The 12,422-nt window shown below is 42.2% G+C and overlaps 1 protein-coding gene across 1 annotated transcript in view; it reads left to right on the top strand.

Moving 5' to 3' along the window:
• Window positions 1-400: 400 nt before the first annotated feature.
• Window positions 401-12,422, top strand: part of naa15a (N-alpha-acetyltransferase 15, NatA auxiliary subunit a) — a 31,813-nt gene continuing 19,791 nt past the window's right edge. The window contains exons 1-8 of the mRNA XM_074674371.1: window positions 401-640; window positions 1,751-1,835; window positions 5,920-6,024; window positions 7,093-7,250; window positions 7,572-7,706; window positions 7,956-8,109; window positions 9,819-9,938; window positions 10,199-10,294. Of these exons, the coding sequence (XP_074530472.1) occupies window positions 587-640; window positions 1,751-1,835; window positions 5,920-6,024; window positions 7,093-7,250; window positions 7,572-7,706; window positions 7,956-8,109; window positions 9,819-9,938; window positions 10,199-10,294 (907 nt within the window). The 5' untranslated portion in view covers window positions 401-586. The remainder of the gene's footprint in view (window positions 641-1,750; window positions 1,836-5,919; window positions 6,025-7,092; window positions 7,251-7,571; window positions 7,707-7,955; window positions 8,110-9,818; window positions 9,939-10,198; window positions 10,295-12,422) is intronic.

Raw genomic sequence — 12,422 nt, 5'->3', positions numbered from 1 at the left:
GTGAAACGTTCAAGTGCTCCTCGTATAATTTCGTCGGGTAGTTAAATTTCTTGAGTTCTTAACGGTTCTTAAGCCAATCTCAGATGGATTTTAAACACGTCTTGGCGTCATGGGCACTATTTTTTATTTCATTTTAATTTTGTTTTCAGTAGATTTTAGTAATACGAAACAATGTTTACAAGTTAATTATAGTTCACTAAAAAAAATCTAAAATAACTAAAATAAAGTTGAGAAGCGTATTTAAATTCTTATAAAGACTTTGATCAAAGAGCCAACATTGTCTTCTATCCATCTGCGTAGTTAACTGTCAACTCCGAGAAATGGGCGCTAGATTAATCCAAAGTTTCATAATCTATGTTGAGTATCTACCTTCAGCTCTCTCTGATAATTCCTACACCCCCTGAACGCAGGGTCAGTGAGCAGCCTGACCCGGAGGAGAAGCACGTCGGCCATTTTCCTCGGAAGGGGGCCTCGGCTTCAACACGTGAGAAAAAGAAGCCTGAGAAGACAGCAACATTTCAGGATCTCCGAGTCCCAGAGGGAACCATTCATGTGTAAACCGGCAGAGCCGTAGGAAGCCAGCACAATGCCCACAATCACTCTTCCGCCGAAGGAGAACGCTCTATTCAAGAGGATACTGGTAGGATAATGTTAGCATGCGGCTAATGCTCGTTAGAGAGTAGCCGCCAATGAGAGCAATCAGAGTAGCTGGAGCGCTGATCTAAAGGTCCATTACCTTTGTGAACGGAGGCTGAAGCCCCTCTGTTTGTACAAACTGGAGTATGAAATTAGAAAAGGTGTAGTTGGCACGTAACCAACAATGTGCTGTTTTATTTGAGCCCTGGCCTTGAAACAGAGTCAAAGTATATTGATGACAAAGCTGCCTGACACATGACAGCCACACAAAACTTATTGCAGACAACTTCCAACTTCTGCTCTTTAACTCTCTCTGCTGCGCTGTCATGGCTAAATAACATCATTTTCACTGACTATTTTCAGTCAACAGTAGTTTTGAGTTAGGGTTGTCAGGTTAGTTCAGTAAGTTAGTTGCAACGCCCGGTCTCATTTGTGAAATTGGCATTTTAATGGTTAACCGACCCATGTTTCTCTTGTCAAGACACAAACAGCGAAGCTTAGTTATTGTAACTATTCGAGGCCACTTTGAAAACTGTACTTTGTTCTAAAGCCCCAAAAGTGTTAAAATCCTTTAAACTCATTTGGTGGAATAAAGTGTGTATTGTAGGTGTAGCAGTCAATGGAAGCCAGACGGTATAGGACTGTCAAGATGCACAATGTACTGCAACAATAAAGATGTGACATTTCTCAATTATGGATGGTATTTAAGCTGCATTATTCTTCTCTAAGCCGTTTTTTCTTAAATCGGCACTTTTTACCAGAGGGTCCATCCATGAAGTGGATGACAGCCAGCTGATAGGATGATGTCCGCACTGCAAAAAACTCCAATCTTATTCATTCCTTGAAATAAAATAAAATATAATTAAAGAAAAGTTTTTTATGCAAGCATATTATTTTAGTCATCATTCATCTCCTCTGATACCAGCCTGTAAGACTATTTTGATCTGGTGAACCCAGACAGATTGACCAGCAATGTCATCAAACTTTTCCCGATTGTTGCTTGAACCTGAAAACTAACATTGCATGACATCAGCAGATAGCGGCAGACTGTTGAGACAGAGAAGCCTGATCTAAACTCTACTCTGTTTTTTTTGTTTTTGTTTTTTTCTTGCAGAGATGTTACGAGCACAAGCAGTACAGGAATGGTTTGAAGTTCTGCAAACAGATCCTGGGTAACTCCAAGTTTGCAGAGCATGGAGGTAAGACATATAGTCCTTCAAAAACTTAGGAACACCATGCTGCACTTACTACTGGCTTGTTCTTCCTGGGGTCATACTGGGGATCAGCACAAGTTAGATCACATTACTTTTTCTGTCCAAAGTACTGTTGCCCCGAAAAGTGCAAATAGGAAATCAGCCCCAATGTGTGATTCTGAAATGCTGCAATTTTGGAGACAACAGCTGGAGTCTGGAGAGACAAAGAGGGTCAAAAACCCAGCTTTGAGATCTGAACAACTTTTTTAATTACTGACAGGAAGGTAATGGAGCAGTATTTCCCTGAAAATGCTGCTCCCTTTCTCCCTATTCGATTCTTTTGCGATTTTTGGGGTGCTGATTTAATTTAAATTGCGATTGTTCAATTTGTGCAATTTTTGTGAGCTTTTTTAACACCAGACCAAGTGAAAAAGTTGAATGATAATGTTGTCTATTTTCCCTAAAAACCACATCACATGTGAGTCAGTTTTTAGGATATTATTTAGGGGATCTGACACTTCAATGCTTTCCAACTGAGCTTAAAGATAAAATTGAAGGAATTAAATTTGAAAAAGAAAGAGAAAGATTCTTGAGCTAAAAAGAATGATTTAAAATCTTAAAGCAAAAAAACCCTTATACTGTGATACATCGATTTTTTTTCTCCCACCCCCAGTATGAAACTTTTTCTTTTTTCCATCTGGCTTGTACACACCTGTTATTAAATCTCTTTCTACCAGTATTTTTTCAAGTTAAAAAGAGTAACTGTGCTAAATCAAGCTTCCACCTATCAAAGAACATTCTGAGATCTCAGGACAGACGGTCTGCATCTGTTTAAATCATAGTTTCAAAGGACAGAGCTAGCACTACTGCACTCTAGTGGCAGCGTTAAATCAAATCTGTACAGGTGTATCTCTTTTCTTTTTCTCACTTGTATGTTTTTTGATTTGCCATGAATATTAAGTTTTTGGACATTATATTGTTATTAACAAATTGATAAAGTATCCTTCTCACCTATCACTAAATTACTGCAGGGCTTCAGAGTGCTACCAAAAATGTTCAGGGTGTGACTAATATTTTTTCTGGGTCCCACTGTTGTACCTGATGCTGCCAGATGAAAAATGTTTTTTATTTTTCGCACTCCCATCATCTCTGTGTTCTGTGTCTGTATCCTTCCTTGTGTCTGAGCTCACACTCAGGGAAGGATCACACCGTGTTCTAAACCAATAAGAGACAGAGCTCAGGTGGTTCTTTTCCTCTGATTGGCTGTGGTACTGTTCACTCACTGCTCAGAGTTGTATGCGCGTTTACAGTTCCCAGCTCTGCATGGCACACAGCTAGGGATAGGTATCGAAACAAGTACTTTTGTAGGTACCGACCAAATCCTGTCAAAAGTACCAGGGAACCGATTCATTGTAAATTGAAAGTACCATGTTTAGGTACCTAAACACATCCCTGTGACTCTGAGGGACTGGAAGAGTAGGCAATTTTTCCATGCTGAACATGAACACAGCATTGCAAGGTTATATATTGAAGAATACATATGATATACTGAAAAAATTTGATTTTATTATTAAACAATTTGATATTTTTTACCGCACAAATGCAAAAAAGTACCAAAAGTTGGTTTCAATGAGTACCAATACCGATTGCCAGGTACCAGGCATCAGCACCGTATAGTTTCAAATGTGAAAGGTACCCATCCCTACACTTCAGCAGAGTTCGCCTCGTTGTGCACACATAAGACACACAATAACTGGAGAAAAACAAATTCACTCTTTCTATGATCATTTACCAGTGTTTACAGATGTGTTGTCCATTTAATTTTAAAAAAGATCAAAGAGTGGTATTTCAAATAGAGCTGAGGCCATATTAAGAGTTTTCAGACCCCTCAAGTTACCTCTTTTTCAAAATAGCGACTAGCAACAAATCTAGCTTCTTTTCTGGAGTTTGGAGACTGATATGAGAGCATTTATTGATCTGCATCCGCACCGCTTCTCAATGAGCCGCTTCTCAATGAGCCGCACGTGCTGAGCCCCTCTCCTATCCAAAATCACACACAGACTGTTACAGACAGACGTCTCGCTCGCAGAGGTTCTGAACTGTTTTCATTCACTCTTCATAGTCCATTTCGTTTGACCAGTGTGACCACAAGACTCACTTCTCTTTGGAACCTTTGGAGAGGTTGAATTCAGCGCGGTACACTTCATACACACGCATAAACGCGGACATCCCGTAAGATCAATGACATACGATCGCTGCGACCGCTTCTCACAAAAGGTATTATAAGCAATAGCGGGGGTGTCAGAGGGCTGTGTCGCACCTGAACGACTTAATATGAGCCTAAAAGTCACTGAAGTTGTGGCAGTGTTCTCTGCGTCTCATTGTGCAGGCAGGTAGAGTATGGCACGGCTTGGATGGCCAGAGTGATCGCGCAGGAGACTGTGTATGAATGACTAGTGGAGTAGAGTTTTGAGAGAAAATATCACAAAATCTGAGCATGAAATCAATAAAATACTGCTCTCAAATCAATTAAAAATGCTCTTGATATAAGATAGGATATTCATTCCATATCATTCCGTGTAGCCATAAAGGACTGAGAAAAAGCATCACAAGAAACATCTCCCAACACTTTCTCCATGAAGATGCAACACTCCCTCTCCTGCGCTCGCACCCCCACCCCCCGCTGCCGACATTGCGTCGCCCCCCCAAGGCTGTAAACCTAGGGGAAACACTGATGTGATATTGTACGCTTTCTGTCCCTCCTACGATGTTATTCCTCTCTCCTACAGCATCCACGACCATTACATACAGATGACTTGATGCAAATTAGTTGATTAGGTCATTTAGTGCCATTTAGTGTTGTAGATAATCTGTCAAACACAGCACTGAAGAGTGAAGAAGATTAAAAAAAAACATAATAGAGCTAAGTGGGCAGTTGTCAAGTTTAGATCACGGGTCAATGAAGGGTACGAATATCAAGTAGTAATGGAGCCATATGTGCTCCAATACAGCAGGGATCATCCTTTTAGTCTGAACACTGCAAAGATTATAAATCTTTCAAGAATGTCTTATTCCTAGTTGAAATGTCTCATATCTAGTCAGATCACATGAAACTTGAAATTTATTACCCAAAGTCACTTGATTTTACACTTGCTTGAAACAAAGTTTCATTTGAAAAGTAACTGCTCTTTAACTGAACAAAAATGTGTTTAATTCGATTACCCGATGAATCGATGGAATTTTCAGTAGAATACTCGAATACTGAAATATTCAATAGCTGCGGCTCTTGTGTTGTCATCTAACTCTAGGTTGTATAGTCTGTAACGGTGCACGTCACAACATGAATATCCCATGAGTCGCAGAGAAAACTTTCATCTCTATGGTTTATCAACACACACATATAAAGTCATCAGCACCAGCAGAGGTACCCCTGTCACTCTGTGTGGTTTGTTTTTACTTTAAACTTCATCCTGATCACTTTGTGGAGATTGTCATGATGATCAGTGCGGTTCTCGCACTGTGAATTCAATCATGGGTATTATACATCAGCTGATTGTTAATCCCTCTGGTGCTCATACAGGAGACACCTTTCTGCTCTCTTTGGGACAGAAGTTGTGGCTTGGCTGTTTTTCCTCTCATTCTTTAAAAAGCAGCAGGAGTTCTCCTCCAGCTTTTACAAATCTGAAAGTCTGTCAGCTCCACTCAACTGTCACTGTGTCCCTCTGTGGAGGGGCGTGTCCAGACTTTCAGACTAGGGGGCTCAGTGAGGGCAGTAGCATAGGTAGGGGTGTCCAGGGTGTGCACAGTACATATGATTACCATTTCTCCTCTTTAACTTCGTTCTCTACTTTCACAGCTACAAATAAATATGATTGTAAAGAAATTATATTCAACAATGATTTTAGTGTGAAATGTATTAAACATAAATGTGCATCAGCCAATCTAATAAATTTAAAACAGTTTTTAAACCCAGATAAAAAAAAAAATCTTAATGAAACCCTTAAAAGACCCATCCCCACTCCTTTGTTGTGATAGTTCCTGTGCATAACCCAGGAGTCATGAATGCTCTGGTTTCTTCTCTGTGTTCCAGAGACGCTGGCCATGAAGGGTTTGACCCTCAACTGTCTGGGTAAGAAGGAGGAGGCCTACGAACTGGTGAGGCGAGGCCTACGTAATGACCTTAAGAGTCACGTCTGTATCCTTCCTTCAAAGTTAATCCTACACAGCAGTTTAGATGGAGTTATCTTATTTGTTTCATACACAGACAATGCACATTGATAAACATTTCTTTAAATATGCCAGTTTAGCCAAGCTGGCATATTTGCAACGTCTCTGGGGGTTGACACGAGCACTTCAATAAATAAAATGCATCAAAAAAGGAAAGAAAATACAGTGCTATATCCACATTATAAAATACATTGCAATAAAATGTACTACAAACATTCAATAAAATGCAATTAAATTAAAGTTTCAGACCAGAGAGTCACACACTTGACCATCTCCAAACTATAATAACCTCCGTCAATGAGGTTAGGTTTTTGGGAGAGTTTGTCTGTTTGTTTGTCTGTGATCAACATAGCTCAAAAAGTAACAAACAAATCTGGATGAAATTTTCAGGAAATGTTCAAAATTGGTTAGAATAAAAGTGATTAAATTTTGGAGGTGATCCGAATCACCATGTGGATCCAGTACTTTTTTTTTTTAAAAGGCTTCTTTAACACTATGAGATAGGGCCGTTTTCACCATATGTGCATATAACTCCACCATAAATGGTTGGATTGCTTTGCAAAACAATACAAGACAAGGTCACAATAATTTCTGACAGATGTTAAAGTACGATCCAGATCCTGCCAATATTCTGTATACTAAGATCTGGAATATGAAATATGTACTAGGTCATTATAAGTTTCCACCACTGCCAGGTAACAAATTATCATACAAACCTGCAACTAACACCAATTAGCTGCAGACAGTCTGCTGAAAGGGAGTATAACATTAAAGTAGGGTTGTGTGACAATCACAATATGCTTGGTGGAAGTCTGCTCTCTCTGAGTGCTTTTCTAGTTTTTAATTTAGTTTTCAGACAAGTCCTAAAACAGCTGAACTCAACTTGTAACACTTCAACTGTTTTCCTTTAAAAACAGAAGTAGGGCATTTCTTGAAGTCCTTTTTTGGTTGAACTGAGGCTAAACTTTTGAGATACTGGATATCTTGTAGTCATGTTATCTGTGTGTTTGTTTCCTTAACTAAGTCATTCTCTCAGGCTGGCATGTATACGGTCTCCTACAGCGCTCAGACAAAAAGTACGACGAGGCCATCAAGTGTTATCGCAATGCTCTCAAGTGGGACAAGGACAACCTGCAGATCCTAAGAGACCTTTCCCTGCTGCAGATTCAGATGAGAGACCTGGAGGGATACAGGGTGAGGGTCCCCAGAGACCAGATGGAATCAAATGTACCTTAGTAGGTGAAATAAGCTGAGCGCAGTCCAGGATCAAGCTGCTTAACATGGAAACATGATAGTGAAGATTAAAGGTCCTTTTACTCAAAGAAACTCTGCTCATAGTTAAACTCATAGTTAAAACAGAAAAGGACTTTTTACCTCCCTGCAACTGGAAATCTGAGCCATCATTTATGTCATCAAGGTGAAAGAAATCAAGCAACCCCCAGCTGTCAGTGAGTTTCATCAAGTAGTAAGACTCGTGTGTGTGTGTTTGTTTGTGGTGGTTTTGTTCCTCTCCAGGAAACCCGGTACCAGCTGCTACAGCTGCGTCCAGCCCAGAGGGCCTCATGGATTGGGTATGCTGTGGCCTATCACCTGCTGGAGGACTTTGAAATGGCAGCCAAGATTGTGGAGGAGTTTCGTAAAACACAACAGGTAGGTAAAAGGGAGGAGTCAACAGAGCTGTGTGGATTACTCAAGTAACACAAAGATCCATGTGGATGGGTTCACTTCATGAGGAGAGGTGTGGAATAAATACCATCAGTTGTTAAAATCCTCAAGTATTTGTTCTTCTTTTCTTCAAATATTCAGTCATTGTTTTTAAATCTGTTATGCCTCCATATGTGTACGGTCTGAGAGGAAACCTTGGTCTCTTACTTGTGTTTGTGTGTGTGTTTTCGGCAGACATCTCCAGACAAGATAGACTACGAGTACAGTGAACTGTTGCTCTATCAGAACCAGGTTCTGAGGGAGGCTGGCCTGGACAAGGAGGCCCTGGATCATCTCAATGACTATGAAAAACAGATCTGTGACAAACTGGCTGTGGAGGAAACAAGAGGTTGGTGCATCCTGCCAAAGGTAGACACACCAGTTCCCTAAAACGAAGCTAAAATATTTCCAGCTCCCTCTACTGGCTGTATGCAGTATAGGACAAAAACTCTATACAGATGGGACATGGCTCAAACATAATTCTCAATATACATATCACATAATGTTCCCTTGAATGGTTCAGTTAGTCTTCTACTGATTTATAACCAAGTGCTCATCATTTTTATTTGATAAAGAGCTGTAAAGCCATGATTGACAGCTCCACCAGACAAATAATTAGGGATGTCCTGATCAGCACATTTTGCCCCCAATCCCGATTATTTGATATTGAGTATGGGCTGATGGGCTAATAGTTATAGCTTATTAAGTCCATTTAACTTAGTCCAGCTAGTTTTGAAGTTTAACCCTCTGGATCCCAAACCCGTCAGTGGGATCAAAATACCACTTATTTTTAAATGACTGGCATTTCAAGCCATTTGTCCAATCCAAAAACTGAAAACGCTGGGGTTATCGTTAGACCCCCAAGTTTCTGAGGGTACCTGAATGTATCACATGCAAAGCTGGAAACATGCCTTAACGTGACGCAGAAGGGTAGAATTTCATCAACATCTTTCAATTTCATGTCTTCTCAGAACATTTGCAGAAAATGACCGGTTTGCTTACTAGATTTAGTTGAAAAAGAAACAAGGCTTCTTATGGCTTTCAGCAAACCCTGAACGGAAGACAACTTGTATGTAATACAGCACACTAAAATCAGAGGCTGCACTGAACGCAACTCTCCTAAGGCAGTGAGAGACTTCGAACATATTAGACACCATGTTTTTCCCCTTTCATGGAAATATTTGTTTTGCTACAAACTGGATTATAACTTAAACTGACCTGAACCATCCATGGCAAGGGATCCATGTAGTGTCCTGTGAGGCTCAGCTGAAATACAGGACAAACTTCTGTTGTCAAACTGATCACGCCTTGTTACCTTCCATGTTACTATGGACTGTGCTGTACAGCTTCAGTGAAGCAGGCTGATAAACCAAGTGTGTGAACTGAAGGACATACTGTGGATAACTGAGATGGCATAAACCTGTGTCCTACCCTCTTCTCCGTGGATATTTATCTGTTCTGTTAAAGCTCCAAAACAGCAGAGCAGCCTTTCCTCTGGAAGTGAACTGTGTTGCATTGTGTTTCAGGATGTTTTGGTCGAGCTAAAAACCTCTTTAAAAGATCACAGAGCATAGATGTGGCTGTTGGACTGTCTCCACTTTCTAGTTTGATGTATTTCCATGCTGCTGACACCGAAGCCACGGAGTTGTCAGTGCAAAGCTAACAGACTATACCATGTTTGTTTGTGTTCGCCCTTTGAGCCGTTTGTCCTTTAGAGTTACCGTAGGTTGCTGTAAAGCAGATATTATTGCTGTAACATATCTGGTTGTGCACGTGTTCTGTAATAAAGCTAAGTGTGGCTGTTCTACGTCACTGTACCATACCTTGTTTTATCACTCTCTCATCAACTATATGAGGTTGGGCGCACTTATATCGCTCAGTTTTAGTGATCCGTTGGCGTTCAGAAACAACTTTGGCTTTATGACTTCTAACAGGAATGATCGGTTGAGAGGATTGGCTAGAATTCCTGATCACCGATACTTTAAAAAATGCAATAATGCTGTGTGCACAGGGCATTTTGAAATGAAGCTTAGCACTTATACCTGTGTATGTTTTCAGGAGAGCTGCTGCTGAAGCTAGAGAGACCTGAGGAGGCCTGTGAAGTCTACAAGCGTCTCCAGGAGAGGAACCCTGAGAACTGGGCCTACTATCAAGGTCTAGAAAAGGCCTTAAAGCCAGGTGAATACTGAGACTGTAGTCCTAGTTTTTGTAACCCGTTATTATGTCTGCTTTTCTTGCCGTTTTTTAATACTCCTGCCCTTCTTCCTCTTGTCTTTGAATTACTTTCTTGCATTTCTTTTAAAAATTTTTGTTCTTGAATTCTTAACTAAAATATCCAGTACGAAATTCTTGTCTTGACAGTAAGGGAAAGAAGATATGTGGTAAAATGAAAACCAACCGTCTGGATCCTTAAAATTTGTATTGATGTCTTTTTCCAGGAAGTATAGAAGAGCGTCAGAAAATTTACACAGAGTCCTGGCTAAAGTTTCCTAAAGGCCTGGTTCCTAGAAGACTTCCCCTTACTTTCCTAACAGGTACCCACAGTGCCGCCTGCAGCACTGAAACACAGAACAGACACAGGGCAGCCTGCAGCACTAAAACACAGAACAGACACATGGCAGTCTGCAGCCTGAAACACAGAACAGACACAGAGCAGTCTGCAGCCTGAAACACAGAACAGTCACAGGGCAGTCTGCAGCACTGAAACACACAGAACAGACACAGAGCAGTCTGCAGCCTGAAACACAGAACAGTCACAGGGCAGTCTGCAGCACTGAAACACACAGAACAGACACAGAGCAGTCTGCAGCACTGAAACACAGAACAGACACAGGGCAGTCTGCAGCACTGAAACACAGAACAGACACAGAGCAGTCTGCAGCCTGAAACACAGAACAGACACAGGGCAGTCTGCAGCACTGAAACACAGAACAGACACAGAGCAGTCTGCAGCACTGAAACACAGAACAGACACAGAGCAGTCTGCAGCCTGAAACACAGAACAGTCACAGGGCAGTCTGCAGCACTGAAACACACAGAACAGACACAGAGCAGTCTGCAGCACTGAAACACACAGAACAGACACAGGGCAGTCTGCAGCACTGAAACACAGAACAGACACAGGGCAGTCTGCAGCACTGAAACACAGAACAGACACAGGGCAGTCTGCAGCACTGAAACACAGAACAGACACAGAGCAGTCTGCAGCACTGAAACACAGAACAGACACAGAGCAGTCTGCAGCACTGAAACACAGAACAGACACAGAGCAGTCTGCAGCACTGAAACACAGAACAGACACAGAGCAGTCTGCAGCACTGAAACACAGAACAGACACAGGGCAGTCTGCAGCACTGAAACACAGAACAGACACAGAGCAGTCTGCAGCACTGAAACACACAGAACAGACACAGAGCAGTCTGCAGCACTGAAACACACAGAACAGACACAGAGCAGTCTGCAGCACTGAAACACAGAACAGACACAGGGCAGTCTGCAGCACTGAAACACACAGAACAGACACAGGGCAGTCTGCAGCACTGAAACACAGAACAGACACAGGGCAGTCTGCAGCACTGAAACACAGAACATACACAGAGCAGTCTGCAGCCTGAAACACAGAACAGACACAGAACAGTCTGCAGCCTGAAACACAGAACAGACACAGAGCAGTCTGCAGCCTGAAACACAGAACAGTCACAGGGCAGTCTGCAGCACTGAAACACACAGAACAGACACAGAGCAGTCTGCAGCACTGAAACACAGAACAGACACAGGGCAGTCTGCAGCACTGAAACACAGAACAGACACAGGGCAGTCTGCAGCACTGAAACACAGAACAGACACAGAGCAGTCTGCAGCACTGAAACACAGAACAGACACAGAGCAGTCTGCAGCACTGAAACACAGAACAGACACAGAGCAGTCTGCAGCACTGAAACACAGAACAGACACAGAGCAGTCTGCAGCACTGAAACACAGAACAGACACAGGGCAGTCTGCAGCACTGAAACACAGAACAGACACAGAGCAGTCTGCAGCACTGAAACACACAGAACAGACACAGGGCAGTCTGCAGCACTGAAACACAGAACAGACACAGAGCAGTCTGCAGCACTGAAACACACAGAACAGACACAGGGCAGCCTGCAGCACTGAAACACAGAACAGACACAGAGCAGTCTGCAGCACTGAAACACAGAACAGACACAGAGCAGTCTGCAGCACTGAAACACAGAACAGACACAGAACAGTCTGCAGCCTGAAACACAGAACAGTCACAGGGCAGTCTGCAGCACTGAAACACACAGAACAGACACAGAGCAGTCTGCAGCACTGAAACACAGAACAGACACAGAGCAGTCTGCAGCACTGAAACACAGAACAGTCACAGGGCAGTCTGCAGCACTGAAACACACAGAACAGACACAGAGCAGTCTGCAGCACTGAAACACAGAACAGACACAGGGCAGTCTGCAGCACTGAAACACAGAACAGACACAGGGCAGTCTGCAGCACTGAAACACAGAACAGACACAGGGCAGTCTGCAGCACTGAAACACAGAACAGACACAGAGCAGTCTGCAGCACTGAAACACAGAACAGACACAGAACAGTCTGCAGCCTGAAACACAGAACAGTCACAGGGCAGTCTGCAGCACT

This window comes from Halichoeres trimaculatus, unplaced genomic scaffold (genome assembly GCF_033239565.1).
Source record: "Halichoeres trimaculatus isolate MK-OKI-2021-1 unplaced genomic scaffold, fHalTri1.1 fHalTri1_scaffold_7, whole genome shotgun sequence".
NCBI classification, from domain to species: Eukaryota; Metazoa; Chordata; class Actinopteri; order Labriformes; family Labridae; genus Halichoeres; species Halichoeres trimaculatus.
The sequence above is the reverse complement of the archived record's forward strand: the minus strand, read 5'-3'. Positions and strand labels throughout refer to the sequence as shown.